This window comes from Haliaeetus albicilla, chromosome 10, assembly GCF_947461875.1.
Source record: "Haliaeetus albicilla chromosome 10, bHalAlb1.1, whole genome shotgun sequence".
Classification (NCBI taxonomy): Eukaryota; Metazoa; Chordata; class Aves; order Accipitriformes; family Accipitridae; genus Haliaeetus; species Haliaeetus albicilla.
This window is the reverse complement of record NC_091492.1, coordinates 42,530,753-42,550,366: the sequence shown is the minus strand read 5'-3', so window position 1 is coordinate 42,550,366 and position 19,614 is coordinate 42,530,753. Positions and strand designations below refer to the sequence as shown.

At 54.6% G+C, this 19,614-nt stretch overlaps 1 protein-coding gene across 3 annotated transcripts in view; it reads left to right on the top strand.

Annotated features, from left to right (window-relative positions):
• KSR2 (kinase suppressor of ras 2) overlaps window positions 1-19,614 on the top strand; it is an 88,421-nt gene that overhangs the window by 26,571 nt on the left and 42,236 nt on the right. For 2 of the 3 annotated variants that reach the window (XM_069795339.1, XM_069795340.1), the window contains exons 5-10: window positions 4,523-4,704; window positions 14,144-14,213; window positions 14,898-14,981; window positions 17,335-17,402; window positions 17,581-17,679; window positions 18,991-19,109. In XM_069795339.1, the coding sequence (XP_069651440.1) occupies window positions 4,523-4,704; window positions 14,144-14,213; window positions 14,898-14,981; window positions 17,335-17,402; window positions 17,581-17,679; window positions 18,991-19,109 (622 nt within the window). The remainder of the gene's footprint in view (window positions 1-4,522; window positions 4,705-14,143; window positions 14,214-14,897; window positions 14,982-17,334; window positions 17,403-17,580; window positions 17,680-18,990; window positions 19,110-19,614) is intronic. The other variant, XM_069795341.1, reaches the window with a different exon arrangement.

The following is a 19,614-nucleotide window of genomic DNA, read 5'->3' as shown; positions in this document are numbered from 1 at the left end:
TGTCCTCGCTGGGTTTGGGAGTGTGACAGGGGGGTGATGCCCAGCTGGGACAGGGACTGTGCTGGGGGGGTTAAGCCGGGAGGAGCACAATGTGTTTCCAGCACATGTTTTTTCTCTGCCTCATGTGATGCTGGCTTGGGTAAATGAGAGGAAAATGGAAAAGTTTGCCAGAGACCGGCAAAACCTCTCCTGGATATTGGAAGTTGAGGCTGGCAGTGGTTAGGAGGTATAGCCTCCTCTGCCCCGGGGATTTACACCCTTATCTCCGCTTACCACCTGAAAAGTAAGAGACCTTTCACCCCTGGAGTGGAAAAAAACTAATTTAAGAGTGGCTTAGTGCTCTGGAGGAGGAAGAGTTTTTACAGCGGGGCTGGGTTGGTGCAGCTGCAGGTCCGTCTCTCCCAAAGGGTGGTGGCCGCATCCTGTGCTGGGCTGGCACAGTCACTAGTCAAAGCACGTCCCCTCCCAGGAGCCTGAAGTTTTCTGAGCTTTACCAAGTGTCCCAGCAGTAGGTTATGGGGAGGGGGTTTTGGTGTATCATCCCTGTCCTGCTGCTCCTTCCGTGGGCTGAGATGAGCATAGGTGGTGCAGGAGCACGGGGGGGTCTGAATGGTTGGACTTGAAGATCTTAAGGCTCTTTTCCAACCTAAATGATTCTATAAAAGAGTATTCCCCAAAATGCCTCCCTCGGAGCCCTCTGCAAAGCCCCTGGAGAGGACGCCCTGATGGGTGAGGAGATGCTCCCCACTGGGACGGTTATTGCCGCGCTGGTCTGGGGGAGCGCCGCTGGTGTAAGGCCAAGGGGCACCATCCCAATTTCACTCTGGGATGCTGCAGTGCAAGCAGGGGGATGTAGGAGGTTGGCGAGGAGCGGGCTGTGACCCCCCCCACCATGGCAGTAAGTCCCTTATGTGGTGCCCGTGGCCGGCCTCATCCTGCACCGAAGCCCATGCAGCAAGGCTGGTATTTGACCCTCTTTTTGCACAAGCAGCCCCAAACAGGGCTTGGTTTGCACGGCAGGGAGGGGTTTGCTCCATGCCCTGCTGGCACCCTGGGTGCCTTGTCCCCAAATCGATGGTTGTGGCCTTGGGGCTGCTTTGGAGAGGCTGAGAGGAGATTGCAGAGAAGCAGAGGAACTGCGTCGCCTCTTGGGACGTCTTTGCAGCTCGTTGTTTGTGCCCTCTGCCGTTTGCAGGACTTGTCCTCCTACGGATTTTGGGTTTTTTGCTGTTTCTACCTTCCTCCCCATTGCCTTTCCTGGAGGATGGGCCAGAGGTTTGCTCCCTGGGTGCACCACCCAACCATGCGCAGTGCTGGGACACTGGCTGCCAGTTGGGGAAAAAAACAGAGGGAAGCCAGCAAGGGGACAGCCGTGTCCTCTACAACCCAGCCACATGCTTCCCCTGGCCCTTCAGCTCCTCCCAGGCTCCCTATGGGTGCTGTGGGCTCTGTGGCCGCATCCTGCTCCGGCGCTGCTTTCCCATGAAGGGGAAGCTGCCATCTCAGCCTGTTTGAGCAGGACTCAAAGCTTGAGGGAGCACACAGGGAAGTGGAAGTGCAGGTTTGCTCTCAGTCCCCAAACCAGTCCCCCAGGGACACCTCGGGGGTCCCTAACAGCTGGGACACTGCTGTCCCCAGTGTTGGGGTACTTGCAGTGGGGTACCCTGTCCCTGTGAGCCCCCCGTGGTGGGGGACTTGCTGTGGGGGAGGATGCTCCTGCTGCAGCATCCCGCTACTCTCCAGGCTTTGGTCCTTGCTCCCCCTCCTTTCAGACAGAGAAAGGAGTCAAGGCCATGGCGAGACAGGCAGCCAAACCTCGCTGGTCACCCAGTTGGATCATGGTGTTTGTGTGTATTAATTTTTTTTAATTGTTTTTTTTTCCCCTGAAGAAACAGAGAGAGAGAAAAATATCTCTCTGTCCAAAATCACTCATCCTTCCTAATAATGAGAGCTGTCACCAGCCCTGCTTGGCGAGGAAATGATGCTCGCGGTAAATATTTGGTCTGGAACTGATTTATGGGTGGAAAAAAATGAGATTAGTGGCTAATCACTGTGTTGCAGGAAGCGGTTTGGGCCGGGTGCTGGGGCTGAGCTAGTGGGGAGCTGGGGCCATGCCCGCGCTGGGGGAGCCGCACCGGGGGCTTCGGCAGAGACGCTGTGGTTGTGCCGGTGGGTTGGGTTGGGATCAAGCGGTGGCAATGGAGGGGTCGGACTGGCTCTGGGGACCACCATGCTTCTCCTCGCCTTGGTGCTTTGCAGATTTGCTTTAAGGACTTGGGATTTAGAGTGAGGGGCAGCTTGGATCCCCCTGGCAGGGCGCAGCATGGCAAATGTCAGCCGGGGGGCTGCTGGTGCATCAGACCCCCATGGGCTCCAAGCCAGGAGGGCTTTGCTCTTGACCCTGGCTGGAGGCAATCATCTGCCCCATCCCCGAGCCCGGTCACCCAAAGAAGTCATTACAGCCACCCTCAAGGCAGCAGCAGCTTTTCCTGTGCGAGGAAACAATTAGCTTATTAAAGGGCGGTTTAATTTTCTTCTGCTAAAGCGGGCTGACGAGCACAGCCCGGTCATTTCCTATCACCTGGCAGGGCCAGATGCCCCTGGGTGTCGCTGGGGGCCCTGGGGCGGTGGGAGATGCACAGCCCCAGGGAGGATGGCTCGCCTGCGGGCAGGAGCGGGTGTCTGAGCTCGGGTACGTCTCTGGTCAATGGTACCGGAGTGATGGCAGCAGAGCAGGACCTGGTGCCTGTGAGTAAGCGTGAAGGTGTTTGCAGGGAAGCAGGTGCTGGACACAAAGAGGAAAGTTTTGCCAGAGAGCGGTGCATGGGTTTTTACTCTCCTGATTTTCACTGGAACGGGGCTCGTGGCGTTGCATGGCGCTGCTCGGCATTGCACAGCTCTGGTTTGGTTTTGGGGCCAGATACTCTGCGTTTCCCTCCTGGGCTGCAGCAGAATGGGCTCAGCTTCTGCTGCTGCAGAGGGGCCACGATTCCCTTGCTTCCCTCTTTGCTCCCACGTTGTTTATTTGCCTAATTCTAACAATATAACCAGGAACTGAAGGCAGCAGGTTGAATTAAAGGCTGTAATTCATTTGTGCATTGATGCTGTGTCACCTGCAAAAAACCATCTCCAGCCATTCGTGAGCTGCGTTGCTGGGAGGGCAGGAGGGTCCCTCATGACCGTGAGCTGTCGCACTGCCCGCTCCATATTCGGAAGGGGATCTCTGCCCCAAATCTCCAAAAGGGCTGGGATGCCTTTCTCGGAGGCTGTTTTGGGGCAGAGCAGACGATGCTCCTCTCTACTTTGCTCTATTGCAAGGTGGCTGAGGTGGGAGCAGCTGAGCCAGCAAGGCTTAGCAGTGCCCGAAACCTGCAGCCCAGCCCCTGCAAGCTGTCGGTGTCAGTCTGCATTGCAAATCTTTCAGTTTTTTGTGCTGCTTTGGGCCCATCTGAGCCACCGAAGTAATGGCCGGTCCTGTTCACAGCACAAGGCAGGTGGAAAAATGGGCTGATAAGTGAGGGGTGGGTGTCTTGTACCTCCCTGCTCTGCAGCGTTTCATTTCTGATGAACCTTTCCCAGTGCTTAGGGTTGTCCTCACCACAGTCCTGTGCCTCGTTGAGCTGTTCCCCAGGTTTCTGCTGGGGCTGCTCATGGTGTTAGCCTTGGGTGACACGCTCCACTGCAGTCCACCCCTCGGTTGTACTCAATTCCCCTGCCTGGGCCCTAAAACAGATGTAGGTGACATTAAATGACATAAAATTGGAGCAGGTGCTGAGTGCTGCAGAATGCCGGTAATCTGGGTGCTGGCATCTTGCTCTCGGTAGGAAGACTCTAGGGCGAGTGCTGTCGTGATGCACAGACAACAGCATCTCTCGAGCTTAGCAGTGCTGCGAGTGCCTAAGTCCATCTTAGGTGCTGTAGCAAGAAGTCTGAATCTGCTCCGTAATCCCTCTGTGCCTCAGTTTCCCCTATTTGAAGCAGGGCTGGTAGTAACGGCCAGTGTTTAGGGATGCAGATGAGCTCTGTGTGACCGCTGCCTTGGGGAGCAAGCCTTACCCCATGCTGACAGCCTCTGAGCACCGAGGACCTGTGATGGGCAGAACAGCACAACCAGCCCTCCTGGCCCCAAATGGGACAAGGCAGTTACCTGGGGCCTTGTGATTTTTGGGGTTGTGATAAGGCCAGCAAGGCTGGGGGTGACGGGGCTTTTGGACCAACTGACCCTTTTCAGCCAGGTTTTGCAGGAGGAAGAGTTCTCGAATGTAATGTGTTCCTTAATGAAAATTGCCTTTTTTAAATGATGGGGAGGGTTTGAAAGTTCTTGTAGGGAAAATAGGTCTAATTATCACATAAGCTCACGGGGTGGTGCAGCATCTCCCTGCATGAGCAGCCATCCTACGGGTGCCACCGGTCCCTCGGTGCATCAGTCCCCCCTCCCTACCTGTGAGCAAATCCCCCTCCCCCCTCAATTTCTTGCCCTTCACTTTTCTCTCCTTTTTTTTCTCCTCCCTTTTCCTTCCAGAGTCAAGAAGAAGAACAAGCCCTTGAACCTCAAGATCCACAACAGCGTGGGAAGCTGTGAGAACATCCCCGCACAGCGCTCCCCGCTCCTCTCCGAGCGCTCCCTGCGCTCCTTCTTTGTGGGGTACCCGCCTTTCCTCCCTTCCACCCCTCCTGTCCACACCGAAGCCACCTTCTCAGCAAGTAAGTCCGAGTGTCCCGTCCTCCCCCCAGGTCCTTCTTCCATGGGGTGGGTGATCGTTGATGCCAAGCAGAGGACGTAACTGTGGGAAAATCGGGGTGTCCGTTGCGCGTCGATGAAGTGGGGGACATTGGTCGAACGCGGGTGCTTCTGGGCAAATATAAGCCTGGAAACTTGAATATATATGTCTGTATACATATAAAACCACTGTCATTGAATATTGATTTATGCAAACAGATATGCTCCCGTATCGCACTAACATGGGTGCAGGAGGGTGGCTACTGTCACTTAGAAAAAGCCATGAGCATTTCTGTGCTGCCTGGGTTGGTGACACTGGCTTGAGAGTGACCTTTCCAAGGGCTCCTTTGTAAATCCAGCTGTGGTTTTACCTTTGTGCAAGGAGGCTGCTTTTCCGACCTCTCCCGCTTGCGCGGTTTTGACCCAAAGCGGAGTCTCAGATGAAGCTGGCCCCGATGCAGACAGGTCTGGTGCAACCCCACGGAGCTTGATCCCAGCAGCCAGCCCCGATCCTGCCCGTGGGTCTGCCCGGGGTGCTTTGCCCCCTTCCAGGAGATGCTGGTGGTGGGACTCGATGGGTTTGGGCTGATGAGCTCACCCGGGGCATTGCTGCTGGCCGGAGAGAAACAGCCCGAGCCTCATTTCCTGGTCTCGGACCAGTGCCCCAGTTAATTCTGCAGGAATTGAAGATTTTTACAAGCCAGGCGTGACTCTCAGCCTAAACAAAGCCCTCCCAGAAAACACGTGGCAGCTGCTGGGAGCAATTTGCATGCCAAGAGCTCTTGTGGGGAGGGCGAGCTCCTCTTGCCTCTTGTTGCTCAGCTAAAAACTTCTTCCAACTCCGTCTCCAGGCTGGTTTTCTGCCACCTTCCCCTCCCCAGACTTTTCCCTTGTATGCTTTCCCAAAATGTGGTCTTTCTGGCTCATTTTGGGTTCTTCCAGTTGTTCTTATCGCTCGGCTCTTGGCTGAAGAAGGGGGTTGCAGGCAGCACCCCTCCCTGCCCGTTCAGCCCCCTGGCACCGCCAGGTTTTCCTCCTCACCATACTTCTCACCGGGGTGGGAAGCAGCACCGGGATGGCTTCACCGGCTGCCCTGAGCACTGGTTTGTGGGTGCTGGGTGCCAGTGTGGTGGGACAGTTCATTTGCCCTGCTTGCATCCCTGCAGCCATGCCTCTTCCAACCATTTGCAAGGCGAAATCTTTGTGATTTCTTTCTTTCTTTCTTTCTTTCTTTCTTTCTTTCTTTTTTTTTTTTATGCCAATAAGCTGCTGTTTAGGATTGTCGAATGGTCATTGAGCCATTTCTGGCATCCTTTTCCTCCCCTTTCCTTGGCTTTGGGGACAGTGGGACCTGGCAGGAGCTCTGCAAACAGGCGACGTTGTTTCTAGAGATGTCCAACTACCTGACTCTTGCTGGCACAGCCAGCAGATTTGCCTGGAGCGAGGGGTATTTTTGTATTGCTATTTCCCCTGCGGCATGGGCCAAGTTCAACTTGCAGCCCAGAATGATGGGGTATAGCAGACCAGAAGCCAAGAAATAAAACCCATTCTCAGCAAACCCCTGCTGTGTCTCGTTGCATTAGGTTTCCTCACGCATCAGCGTTGGATTACATCCCGTGGTGTGATAACCTGATGTAAAGTGGCATCGCAGGAACGTGATGCAATGAGAAGTGATGGGCTATCAAGTGACTAACCACGGCTGGAGAGGTGTCTCTTCTCATTTCCCTCGGCCCTCCAACTTTCTTGGCTGCTGTGAATGATTGTTTTCTGGGCTAGACGTGAGCCATGGAGAGAGAGGCTTGGTTGCACCAGCCGTTTGATCCCTGTTGAGAGGTTTTGGCATCAGTGAAACCATTTGGTCCTTGCAGGATCAGCATCCATGCACTCAGCATCCCTCACTCCTGGGGACCTGCAGGGAAAATTTGATACAAGGCAAAAAAATGCCCCTCAATTGTAGTTTTTCTAGCTCTTGTATTTCTGCATAATTTCTGTACCGGTGGCCTTTTTCTTGAGGTGCATCCCAGGTTTCTGTCTGCTTCCACGTTTGCTTTCCTGCTTGTGACCCTGTGGGAAGAGCGGCCGCATCCTGCACGTGGCAGCTGGGTGCTGAGTGTGGCCCTATGGGGAGAGAGATGGGGTTTAATGGAGCTTGATGCCAAGGTTCGTTACCTTGTGGGGAGAAGATGAATTATGCCAAGCAGTGCAGTGGCACATTTATATGTGGGAAGGAGTAGGTATCTCTGTAGCTTTCCCCATGCCCCACGTTGCTGTTATGGGACGTGGGTGGCTTCCCCATGCTCCGGTACGTGGTGCTTCACGTGTCCTCGGGTTGCCTGCTGTCTTCTTGTTGCTGTTCTCGCTGGTCCAAAGTACCAGGGCTTGTAGGTCCTATGAGAAGCACTGACCACGGTTTGGGGGTCACACCTCGCCCCATTTCTCGGGGTGCCACTATTTCTCATTGCATTTTAAGTGCAATGGGTTTCCCATGTGCTGCTGGATGAACTCCATGGGGCTCACCAAGGGTGTGAGCCTGTGCGTCATGCCCACCCCTGTCTCAAGGACCTCGCTGTTCCTATCCTTGTGGTGTGGACGTGGTTTGGGAGCCAAGTTTTCCACAATATCCCATCCCTATGACCATGGGTACCTGAACTTTTATAAAACCCCAACAGAAAAACGCCTCTTCCCTTTTCCTCTTGTGAGATCAGCATGGCAGCACCTGATACACTCTGGATTGATGTGGAATTACTTCCCTAAGCACTGAAACAAAAAAATGTTGTTGTTGTTGTTGTTGGATTGAGATGCGGGAGAGGAGCCTGGTGAGCCCTTGGCGAGACCCCTCTCTTCCCAGCTGTCTCTCGATGATCTCTTTTCAACAGCCAACGTGTCTTGCTGCTTGTGGCAGGAGCATGCTCCCATCTGTGTCATCTCTGGTCCTGATCGGATGTGGGTTTGGATGCTTCTCTCTTATTTTTAACAGCTGATTTGCCCTGATGGGAATAGATTTTCACAGACATGGAGTGAGAGCACAAGGGCTGGCAGCGAGCTGTAGAAGGAACCTCTTTTTCCTGCAGCACGAATCTTGCTGGAGGGGCAAAGTCCCCTTCACACAGGGCCAGGATCCCTGTGAATTTTGCTTTCGAATTGAAACTTTTCCTTAGCAGCCCTTGGAGGGGAAGCAGAAGGGGGAAAGTTTCTGGGTGTCCTTAAACTCTAGCTTGGCTCTGAAATAGCCCAACCCTATGGCTGAGGGACAGAAGATGGTTTGTCTGGTTCCATCCAGGACCCTCACTTGGTACATCTGGTTGCTCCTGGTGAACAAGTGACCACCAGAGACTTGTTACTTTGAAATAGGATTTAGGACTCAACACCCTGTGACTTGGCTACAAGCACCCAGAAATCAGGTTGGATCTTTTCCTTTTTATTGTAAAGGGTTATGTCTAGTAGGTCCAGTTTGTATCTCCATTATCTGGGTGTCCTGGGGGCAGCTGGCATTGCTCCTGGGCTGTGCCCTCTGCCTGTCCTCTCCCTGCCACAATGCCAGCCGGAGCATTGTCACCGTGTGCATCCAGGTCAGGTCACCTGCTCTGTGGTCTCCAGGATGGGCCAACAATGTCGTTTCCATCCTGGACTATTTAAAACAAAAGGGGGTGGAAGGAAGGACAGAAAATCTGCGTGTGACTTTGCTGTGCTACGACAGAAAAATGAGCACCTGGGCATGTGGCTGTGCGGGGAACGTCCTCGCTGCTGCCCTTTGTCTAGCTGGTGTCCAACCCTGCAGAAGGAAAGGAGCAGCCAACGCAACCCAACCCAAGACCTTGTGTGGACCAGGAGAGAAAAACCCATCACTTGTCCCCAGCGGCCCACAAACTGAAGCTGTGTGTGAGGCCTCTTCATGCAGGGACGTTGTTGAACATCTTCCAGCAGCATACAGTGGAGAGTCTTTTTCTGTGGCCTGGGAGCGAGACAAGAGCTATGGAGCATCCCCTGGTATGTGGAGTTATGAGCTGTGACCCCTCGAAGTCTTTGTCTTATCCCTCGAGAGCCGATCATGGCTGTTTTAATGTGGTATCCAGTGATGCCCACCTCCCCTCTCCTCAGCTCCCAGCTGGATGCATCAGCCCAGTCCTATATGTCAGCTCTCTTGAATCCACAGTTGCCTTCAGTGCTCCTTTAGCCGTGTCCCTGGTGGGTCACTTCTCCTGGATCTTCCTCTTGGCTTTTTGACCAAGGACTTTGTGGTTTATGGCGCTGACCTTCTGCCCTGGGAAGCAGGCTGGCTGTGCCTACTTGGGTGGCCAACCAGTGATGGGCAACAAGCGGCAAGTGCTGAGATGCCACCAGAGCTCTTTGTGCTTCCTCAGCCCTGAGCATCTGAGAAAGAGCCCTCAAAGTCTGGCGGAGAAAGATTCAAGATAATGTCCAGTGGATCAAGCCCTGTGCTGGGAATCCAGGAGCCCTAAATCCAGGCTTTCTGCTGGAAAGGACCAGGCAGGACCTGAAAGCACGATGCTGGTGTCGAGGGGGCCATGGGGCATGTGTGCGAGCCATCACTGCCATTCAGATCATGGCCCTTCTCTACAGGCATCCCATCCCTGATGCTGGGAGTGGTTTCATAGGGAAGAGACTTCTTTTAAACACTGTCCCAGCCCAAATCACCTTCAGCAGGGGACTTCCCAACTGGGACATCATTTCTTTGTGACCATCAGTGGTTTTCTTCTCCCTGAACCTGCCCTGCTGCCAGTACAAGCCATTGTACAAGCACTCTATGGCTGTGTTGGCAGCTTGGCCGGGAGCTCCCTGAAGCCCACATCTGGCCACAGCTGGCTGCCTTGCCATCGAGCCGCTCCAGCCGGCACTGAGGCACCGGAGGGTTTCCTACCCCAGCAGTGCTGTGTGGAGCTGAAGAATACAGCTTTGTCTGGGTAAGCCTAATTGACCCTGCAAGGCTGAGAATTGGGGGGAAAAAATCACAATGTGAGTATTTAAGCCAGCGAAGCGACTGAACATGACATTTCGGCTGTATAAATAGGATTGTCACGCTGCAAAGAGGAACTGCTAGGATTACAAAGTGACTCTGTTTTCTTACTAGAGAGATGCTCTGAGAATAACTCTGCCTTCTTCGGCTGCTTTGGATGATCCCCTCTGCAAGGGCTGAGGTTTTGTTTCAACCGGCTGGATCATCCTTCTGCCCGCAGCAGAGACGTTGCTGGGTTTGGACCTGGCTGTAATTTTGTGCAGAATATTTGCCACATGCACTAGTGGAAGGGGCAGGCTGACTCCCTTTTTAGCTTGAATCCTGCATGGGTTTTACATCGTGGGGAGGGAACACTGCTGGTGCTGCTGCTCCGAGCATTGCTGCAGCTGAGCTATTTGGGGATCTCTCCCATCCTATTTTGGCCCTAAAGACAGCTAGAGTGAGGACAAAGGTGTCTCGTGGAGGGATTTTGCACCCTTTCGGTGCACCCTTTGCTGCTGAGCAGCTCCCCAGTGTGCTTGGCTCCCCAGTTAGGACCATGTGGGCAGAAACATCTGCCAGCATCCCCCATCACCATCATGATATGGCCCCTGGGGCTGTGATTTCTGCCTGGGGCTGGGGTGGTAGAGAGAACCCTGGCACTGGACCTGTTGTGGTTGTCTTCCAAGGGACTGTTGAACTGTTTCAGGAGGAGGCTGGAGCCTGGTGTCTCCCCATAATCTCTCCGGGGGACTCAACTGCCCTGGGGCCAGGGCTGGGAGTGTTTTAGTGGCTGCCTGGGGTAGACGCGGGTCTGTAGGATGTCGACAGACAAATGCAAAGTCTTCTGGCTGTTCTTTGGCTTTGCGGTGATTCATCCTGGGATGCTTTCCAAGTTCTCTTCCATCGATTTTATCTGTCCCATTCATAACGTGAACATTGCCTGACGCTGTTTGTTGTAGTAGGAGGAGGAAGGTTTGTTTATCGGGCTGTCACTGTGATGGATAACACATTTACACCAATTCCCTGGGCATCCAGAAAGGTGCCAGGAGATGAAGGAGGGGGATATCGTGCCAAAACACGGTCCCCATCGGTGTGTTTTGGCACAGCTGCCGGCCTCAGGTGATGCTCCTGGTGTATTCAGTGAAGGTGTTGGAGCTTGCTGAGGGCATCGCTGCCCTCCTGATCTGCCCCCAGGGAGGGTGGAAACCCAAAATAAATGAAATAAGGGAGCTCTGGCTGCTCTTCTCCATGCAGGAGATGCCCAGGCATCCCACCTCCCAGCCGAGGAGCAAAGGAGAAACATCTGCACCCGCAGCCAAAAGGCACCAGGGAGCTGTCGGGATGGCAGCGGGGGTGAGGAGGGCGTCACGGCCGAGGCAGCATCCCGGTCCCCGTCACCTCCGAGGTGCGCGGCTGCCACTCAGGGACCAGTGATGGCTGTCACAGCTGCCTGTCACTGCTGGGGAGCCGGGCGGCAGGGCTCTTCTCCCATGTTGGCTGTCAGAGACGCGCCGGAGGCGGCTGTCACCCTCCGCCCAGGTGGTTCCCCCCTTTCCTCTTTTCTCCCGGCACATCTGATCCTGTCAAGCGCGGGCTGTTGACTCAAGGATAAGCTGTGCCGCGCGGAGCAGGAGCTGTGACCTTTGCCGGCACGATGCTGCGGCGAAGGAGAGCGTGGAGGTTTTGGGGTGTTTTGGTGGAGGGTGGCATCCCCCGGCATCGGGTGCCCGGCTGCGGGGGCTGTGCCGCTCTGCGAGGATGGATGTGCTGGTTGGCATCGAGCACCACCGCGGTGTTGAGGAGCAGAGTCTGGCCTTTGAGGGCCCCTCCGGGTGATGGGAGAGTCAGAAAAGGGATAGGTGCTCAGCCGGGGGGTCCCTGTTGGGCTGCTCAGTGGGTACCGGCTGCGTTCTTCCCTGGGAAATTATACCTGTGCCCATTAAATACCACCTCGGGGGGGGGGTGGTGGAATCCTAAAACTGCCCTCGTACACTTGTGCGAGGGGAATTATGGTAAAGAGAGCTCTGATTTTCAAGCCATAAAGGAGGTTGCTGGTGATAAATGTATAAGTAATGACTGACACCCGGGCAGGGGAGGTCAGGAGACATCAATCGTTGTGGGGCAGCTCAGGGTCGTCAGCGCAGGGCGGCGAGCTGCCAGCAGCAGAAGGGTGGAGGGAGGCAGGGAACTGGCTGTTGTACTTCAAAGCTCATGAGGGTCGACTTATCCCGCTGCCGTGGGGGCAGCCACAGCACCTCGGGTCCGGCACTTCTCCACCACGGGGTCCCTATGACAAAGCCTGGTCCCCCTGCAGCGGCAAGATGTGCTCCTGTGGCCACGAGGTTTTGTTTTGTTTTCTTTTCTTTCTTGCAATTATCTCTAATTGTAGCAATTTGGGGGTTTTGATAAGAATATTTCTCCTGTGTGTGTGGGGGGGAGGGCTGCTGCATCTCCACCTTCTCTTTGGGCATCACCCTGATTTAATATTGCAGCGGGAGAAACAGCTTTTCCTCTGGTTGGGTATCTCACATGCACAGGTTAAAGGGGAGAATCACCAATTAACTTCAAAGCCCCCCAAATCCTTGGGGCCGTTCCCATCAGCAGTGGGATGCCTCCCCCTGCCCTCCTGCAAACAGCAGGTCTATTGTTAAACGCTGCGATCCTTCATGTATCGCTCCCTCTAATGAACATAATTAGCCGTGAATCACGTAGGTCTCATTTTTGTTAGGAGGTTAAAATTCCCGATACACTTTAATACATTTTTGCAGTGAGCACATTTAGAAAGTAATTAAAAGGCTCAGCCGTCTTTGCCTATGTCCCCTCTCCCCCTCCCTGGGATGGCAGGATTTAATTGAGGCCAGCTGAAAGTTAGTGGAAATAAATTGTGGCTGATAAAGCGGAGGTTGTAATTTAATTCTGGGAGAGGAGCTGTTCTTGCCTGGGTGTTTAGTTCATCAAGGACCGGTGTTGAGGCGGGGAGGGGGGAACTTATTTGTATAATGTGATTTACTGATGAGAAAGTGACGTTTAGGGAGGAATAGTGCTCATGCGTGGAGTGGTCCCACTCTAAAGCATCATCTTTGGGGCTCGCAGGCATCCTGGGAGGCTGCAGATATTGGGGCAGCGGGAGGGACGCTGGTCCAGGAGCCCAGGGTTGGCTCAAGGGCTGGTGAGAAGTGTGGGTCAAAAATATTGGCATGGTGCTGGTGTAAAACAGCTTTCCCGGGGCTGGGGGCAGCAATTACCTTAATTGACTTTGTAGTCCTTCAACATCTTAATTGCTGGCTGTGCCCGAGGGGTGATCGGGGCCGAGGTGGTGAAATAAGAGAAGGAGCCGGAGCAGCTGCTGGCAGGAGGTACGGGAGATGGATGCGTTTTAGGATGCTCCCAAGACTTTTAACAGCGCCTTGCACAGGAAGCGGCATGTAAATGTAACCTTCAGAAAGAGAGCGCAATTAAAACACCCTGCTGCCCGCTATATTAAAATGGGATATTAAAGCAAACAGTGGTTCTCCCCGCTCGGAGGGATAATATCGAAAGTGTATTTAGTGAGGGATTTGCTGGCATACTGAGCAAACGGCCGGGCTCGCAGCTGGGCGCTGCCGCTCGGCTCTGCGCCGCGGCGGCTCGGCTCGCCTCGTGCCGGGGCTGGTTGCTTGTGCCCGGGAAACCTCTCGAATCCCTTATTGAAAATCCAGCCTTTGAATCCCTGGCACAGATCCCCCCCAGGGCTGAGCATCCCACGGGACAGGAGCTCTCCTGTGGCCACTGCAGCCGGCAGGAGGAGGATGAGGGTCTCTGCCCTTGCTGAGGCTGAAGGGGGATGTGGAGTCCAAGCACAGCACCGGCGCGGCTGTGCTGCTAATTACCTGCTGGCTCCAGCCGGCGCTAATGAACTTATCTCTTTTTCTTTACCCAGCCAAGGTCCCGTTACCCTTTCTCCCTCCTTTTCCCTTAGAAGGAGATTGCCGAGGCTGCTTTTTACTTTGTTTTCTATTTGCATATGAGTTAAATTGCCTTCCAAGTGGCTGACGCTTGGCTTTTTGTTCAGCCGCAACCGCAAGACGTGATGTCTTATTAATAAATGATGCAGTTGCCATTTTAGCTTTGTTTTCACTTTCTCGTTTGGACATCGTGACGTGGCTCCGATAGCTTTGCAGTCCTGCTCAGTGTGCACGTGGGTGCAGCACCCACGGGGTGGGTCCATCACCTCCCACCTCTCTCCCTGCCCCAAACTGGGTGCTGGGGGCTGTTATGTGGGGCAGGAGACCCTGGTTCCCCACAGACCCAAGCCAGAGGTCTCTTGCTTTCTAGAAAGGGAGCCCAGCAGGGCATCTCTAAGGGGAAATATCAGGCAAACCCAATTTTTTTCTGTGCATCCTTTGCTCCCCTTCCCAAAAGCTTGAACCCCGGCTCTCACCTTTATTATCACCTGATGGTTTTCCCTGTCTCTCCTCTTCCCACAGATACGCTGTCAGTGCCTCGCTGGTCCCCGCAGATCCCCCGTCGAGATCTAGGAAACTCGATAAAACACAGGTACAGCAACCCTACTGCAGCCCCGGCTGAATCCCCCCCGACGCTGGGGGATGAACATCTCTATTTCTATCTCTGGTCCAGGACGGGGGGCTCGGGGCCGTTCCCCCTGTTTCCCATGCTGGGCTGCACTGTCCTAGAAGCCTATTTAAATTCCATTTCAGTTCAGATTTGGTTTAGATAAGGCTTGAGTCGCTATCAATAAAAGCCATGTATTATCCATGACCTTGTCAACCTTCAGCAGATTTCCCATCTCCGGATTATTGCCCTTCTGTATCTACCTCAAGAAGGAAAAGCACTAGAAATAGTCTCAGTTCTGCTATTCAATGGGGCAGCTGCTTCTCTGACAGGCTGGAAACTTGGGTCCCCAGGGGAGGGAGGTGTTTTGGGGGGCTCTGGCCACAGCCTAGGGTGGGCAAAGCTGGGGAGCCGCAGCAAGCCGGTGGCTAATGCCCATCCTGGCTGGCTTGGATCCACTTTAGAGCAGGCTGTGCCCTTCTGCATAACCAAAGGGGGGGCTCAAATTTGTGCTTTGGCATCCCTAGAAAGATGCCTCGACACCTGCAGCAGTGTTTGAGCACAGCAAGGAAAGGATAAATCGGGAGTCGGGAGATGTTCCTGCAGGAGCATGGATGGGGTGGAGCAGCTTCATCTCTCCCTGGCCACTTTTCGCGTTTCTCTCTGCAGGTTTTCCACCAAGTACTGGATGTCTCAGACCTGCACCGTCTGCGGGAAAGGAATGTTGTTCGGCTTAAAATGCAAAAACTGCAAGTACGTCATGGTGCCGGAGCTGCGTATGTTGCGAGGGGGATAATTATGGTTTTGCTGGTGGAGCTGAGCAGGGGATTGGGCATGGGGAGACTGACCAGCCTCTCACCAGCTCATCCTTGCAGGCATTTTTAATGAGATGGGAAATGGGGTGAAGAACATGCCAAAATGGGGCTGAGGTCGGGTCTGCGTGCCGGCGATGGCAGTGGGGTCCTGAGGGATCATGCTGTCCACCAGACCTTGGCTCTGCTCGCACCAGAGCTCTGAGTCAGATCCTGAGAGCCTCCCCCCCTCACTGCTGTCCTTGGCCTGGCTTTAGATACCCACGTTTATAGGGTTATGTGCGGAATTATCTTTAGGAGATGGGGGGATGGATGCGCTGGAGGGGCAGCTGAGATCGGCTTGGATGAGAGCATCGCCTGCGTGCAGGGTAGCTCTGGCATCAGGTGGGTTTTGCCCACAGCCTTGGGCTGTATCCTCTATTTTTTTTGCAGCAGCAAAAGTCTTGGGGGCCTCTGTTTCCCAGCAATGTTGTGGCACCAAGAAGCCAACCCACCCCAAACTGCAATTAAGCTGTGGTGCAAAGAAGAGGGGCCGTGCTGGCCGTAAAATTGGGCAGGACTGGAAAAAGATAGTGAGGCAGAGGCTGGGGCCACTTCTACTGCTTTAAATCTGGCAGAGCCCAGCTCTTACACAGTATCGTGCAGCCATCAGCACTGAGTAAAGCTGCTTCTGGAGACACGATTGCTTTTTCTAGGGATGGGTGCTGGGAATACACCAATCATCTGTGGGTAACTGATTTAGCTGGAGCTATGAAGTGATAATGATCGCTGTTGCCATTGATTAAACGCTGATAAGTTAGCAAATTGGGATTTAAACCTGGACAAGAAATGCCTGGTTAGTCTGCAGTTGGTCGATTATCATATATATATATATTTTAATGTGGTGATTCCTATTGCTCAAGCAACTGCTGTGCCTGCCTGGGGCTGGTCCCTGTGCAGGAGGAGGGATGCTGGGAGGTGCCCCTGCGATGCTGCGGCTCCGGCTCTGTGTCGGTCCTGGTGCCTGTAGCCTCTCAGAAAAGATCAAATAACTTTTTACAACTGGGGAATTTAGGGTGAACGCAAAGTATTTAGGTTTACCAGCTTTGCTGTAGCTGCCTGGCCCCGGCACTGCTTTCCCCAGAAACAGGAGGGGAACAAGCAGGTAAAACAAACAAGCAGACCCCAAACCCCCCAAGCCTCAAACACCGAATTAATCTCTACCTTTCCCTCTAGGAATGGCTTTGTAATAAAAGCTAACATTCACGGCTCCTGAATTTTCATTACCCAGCTCATTGACTTGTAGCTGCCGTCTTTTTTTTTTTTCATCATTTACCCTTGTTTTTTAAATCCTTTCCTCTTCTTTGCCTTTTCCCCCTGTGGCTCTCCCTGCTCTGCTGGGGCTGCCGTGGCAGAGCATGAGCCGGGGACTCATTTCCATCCCTAATTAAGAACGAATGGGAAGGTTTTGGGGCAGCGGGAGCCTGCTTATGCCTATATGCATGACCTAGGGGTGAAGCCCTCCATAGACTTCTGCCCCAGCTCTGCGAAACCAGGCAAAGCTCTGCAGAATATTCAACGTAGCCGTAAATGCTCTCATTATTTTTGTTAAATGTCCTGGTAATAAAGCTAGGAGGGGAGGGCACAATCGCAGAGATTCATTGGGAGCCAAAGGGGGCCAGGGCAGCCACTTCCTTCCCCTTGCTACCCCTGAATTTAATTAAGCATAAAACAATGTTAGCGCTGGATGGTGGTTGGGGGTAAGCAGCTTTACCCTGAGTGTAGGTCTCTGCCCATTTTATTTCAGCTGAGGCTGGCAGAAATGACAATTTTGGGTATCCTCAAGCTGGCTGGTGGGTGCCTGCTCCCCCCTCCAGCCACCAGAGAAAGGGGAGAGCCGGGCAGGAACCCCCCAAACCAGGTTTGGGGGTTCCTGCACCCCTCCATCGGGACAGATGCACCCACCGTGGCTCTCGTTTGGCAGCCCCTGTGTCCTCCCAGCCAGCCCCCCTCCGATGCTCCGGGACATGCATCCCGTCCCGCTTCTCATCACTGCGCCCACACCCCGGGGGGGTGGCTTGGGAATTGCGGGTGGAAGACCCGGGAGGGTTTACCCATGGGGACCGCTCAGGCAGCAAGCACCCAAGGGCTGTGCACAACCGAAATATTACATCGAGTCGTCTTCCTGGGTGGAGAAAGGGTCCTCGGGCTGCAACGATGCTCCCTGCTCCGAGCCGCATCCCTCCGGCCGTACCGTGATGCTCCGCATCCCTTCCGCCCTCGCTTCTCACGCCTTTTATTCTGTCCCCTGCTAGGCTCAAGTGCCACAACAAATGCACCAAAGAGGCCCCTCCGTGTCACCTGCTGATCATCCACCGCGGAGGTAAGGGCCTTTCTTCCCCCTTCTGCCTCCGTGGATGTTGCCGCCAGGTAAAACTTTCAAAAGCCCCCCGGGCGATTCGGGAGCCCGACCCTCGCTGACGGACGGCTGGCGGGACGGAGGCTCCCGAACCGCTTGGGCGCTCTGTGAAAATTTTACCCACCGTTTTTTCCGCTTGTAGGGAGACGAGCCGTTCGGGGCGAGGCAGATTTGCATTGCAAACCACTTCCACCCACCCTTCCCCTGCCTCCTTTTCTTTTCAGATTCCCCACCGCACGGGGTAAGTGCAACAGGTTTTAGCCTTTTGCTACCGTCGAGAGCTTAGGGCGGACGCGTGGGACCCGAAATCTCCCGCGGCGCTGTCGGTGCATGGGGGTCCCCACGACGGGGATGCGGCCGTGCCCCTGCGGATGCTCGTGGTGCTTTTGGAGCTGCCTTTATCCCGCTCTCCTCCGGGAGAGCACATCCTAAAATCCACAGAGGAGGGGAGAACTTTGCAGCAGGACGACGGGCGTCGCTTCTCACCTCTTTTCTTCTAGATTTTGGCCGAGTGCTCCCTGATGGCCAGAGGACTGCAACCGCCTAAGGGAAACGCTTCCAATTACCATTGCCTTGAATTTTGAACTTTTTAAGGCTGTTACTGTGTGTTAAATACCACCAAAATCAGTCTCATCCGTTTAATCACGGGGAAATGCATTGTGCTGGTGGCACCTCGCGAGGCGAGCGGGGATGCTGTGGCTCAGAGGAGGGCAATTTTGCAGCCTCCGCTCCGGCCCCCATGCCCTTGCTTGCAGGAAATTTGGGTGGAAGGGGCAGAAGACCGCCCTGTCATTCTCCAAGCTGCTGCAAACCCTGACCAGGAGCAGGGAAAGCAGAGCCCCGTGCTGCGGGGGACAGGTGGGCGCCTGGGATGGGCAGAAATTGGGGTTTACGGCTGCGGTCTGTGATGTTGCAAGAGCCGGAGCTGCTCAATGTGTGTTTTCGCATGGGAGCAAGGAGCAGCATGGCTTTGGGGCGGCCTCAGCATCCGTGAAATAGCCACCCCTGCAAAAAAGCTCTTAAATACATTGCCTTGCAGCCAGCCCATTCCTAAGTCCCCTGGGGCTGCAGGCTGGCTTTCCCCCCAAAAATCTCCCTGCTGAGAGCAGGAGGCTCTGAGCCGTCTCCTTGTCCCCTGGCCCTCCCTGAAAAGCTGCAGCGAGGAAGAGGATGGTGCCCACTCCTGATGCTGGCTGATGGCCCCCAGCTTGTGGGGGTGGCTGTAGTGGCTGCTGAGCCTCCCCGAATTGCAGCCCCTCAGCGGGAGGAGAAGGGTGTTGTTCACAGCCCACCAGGGGGGGCTTTAAGCCCCCCATGTCCCGGGGAGGGGTTTGGCTGTAGCCTGGGTGCAGGGGGGAGCCCGAAGGCTGGCTGCAACCCAGGGCAGGAGCTGAGCGGCTGGAGATGCCGTGGGGTATTGCTTTGGAGAGCGATTCAAGAGCGGTTTGCAAGTGCAGGGTGACCCCAAGTGCTCCTTCGAAGCTTTGATGTGTCTCCATCTCTCTCCCCCTCCTCTCCATCCCCTTTTCCCCTCTCTCCCTTCTTAATCCAGCAAGGTTAGTCCGGACAGAGTCGGTGCCCTGTGATATCAACAACCCCTTGCGGAAACCCCCCAGGTATTCGGACCTGCACGTCAGCCAGACGCTCCCCAAAACCAACAAACTCAACAAGGTGAGCTGCTCCACTAGCCCTGAACACCCCCTTTGCCCCCACCCCCTGCCAGAGGGGACCGGCCCTGTGTCACCAAAATATCAGTGGCTTTTGCTGGTTTTTCGTGTGTGGCTGCTCTTGTAGATGAGGGTCCCAAAGCAGGTGACATTTTCAAGTGCCACCCCGTTTGCCTCGGCTTTTCCGGCAGCGATGCTCCTTGCATGAGGAGCAGCAGCTTTCCCAGGGCACGTCCTTCGGGATCATCAGTCCCGTTTGCTGGGTGGGAGCACAGCTCAGAGAGTAACTTCTTAAAAGAAGGAATTTAAGAGCGAAAGGGGCTGAAGGAATTTAAGAGTAGGAGGGGACCAGTGGGTTGTCCCCAGGATGGGGCATCTCCCAGCCCCTCAGCCATCTGCCAAGACCAAGCCTTGCAGGTGGCTCCGTGGGTCTCCAGGCTCATCCACCACTGCGGGACTGATGTGTGTGTCAGTGCGTGGGTAGGAGCTTCCTAGAAACCTGCTTGGGG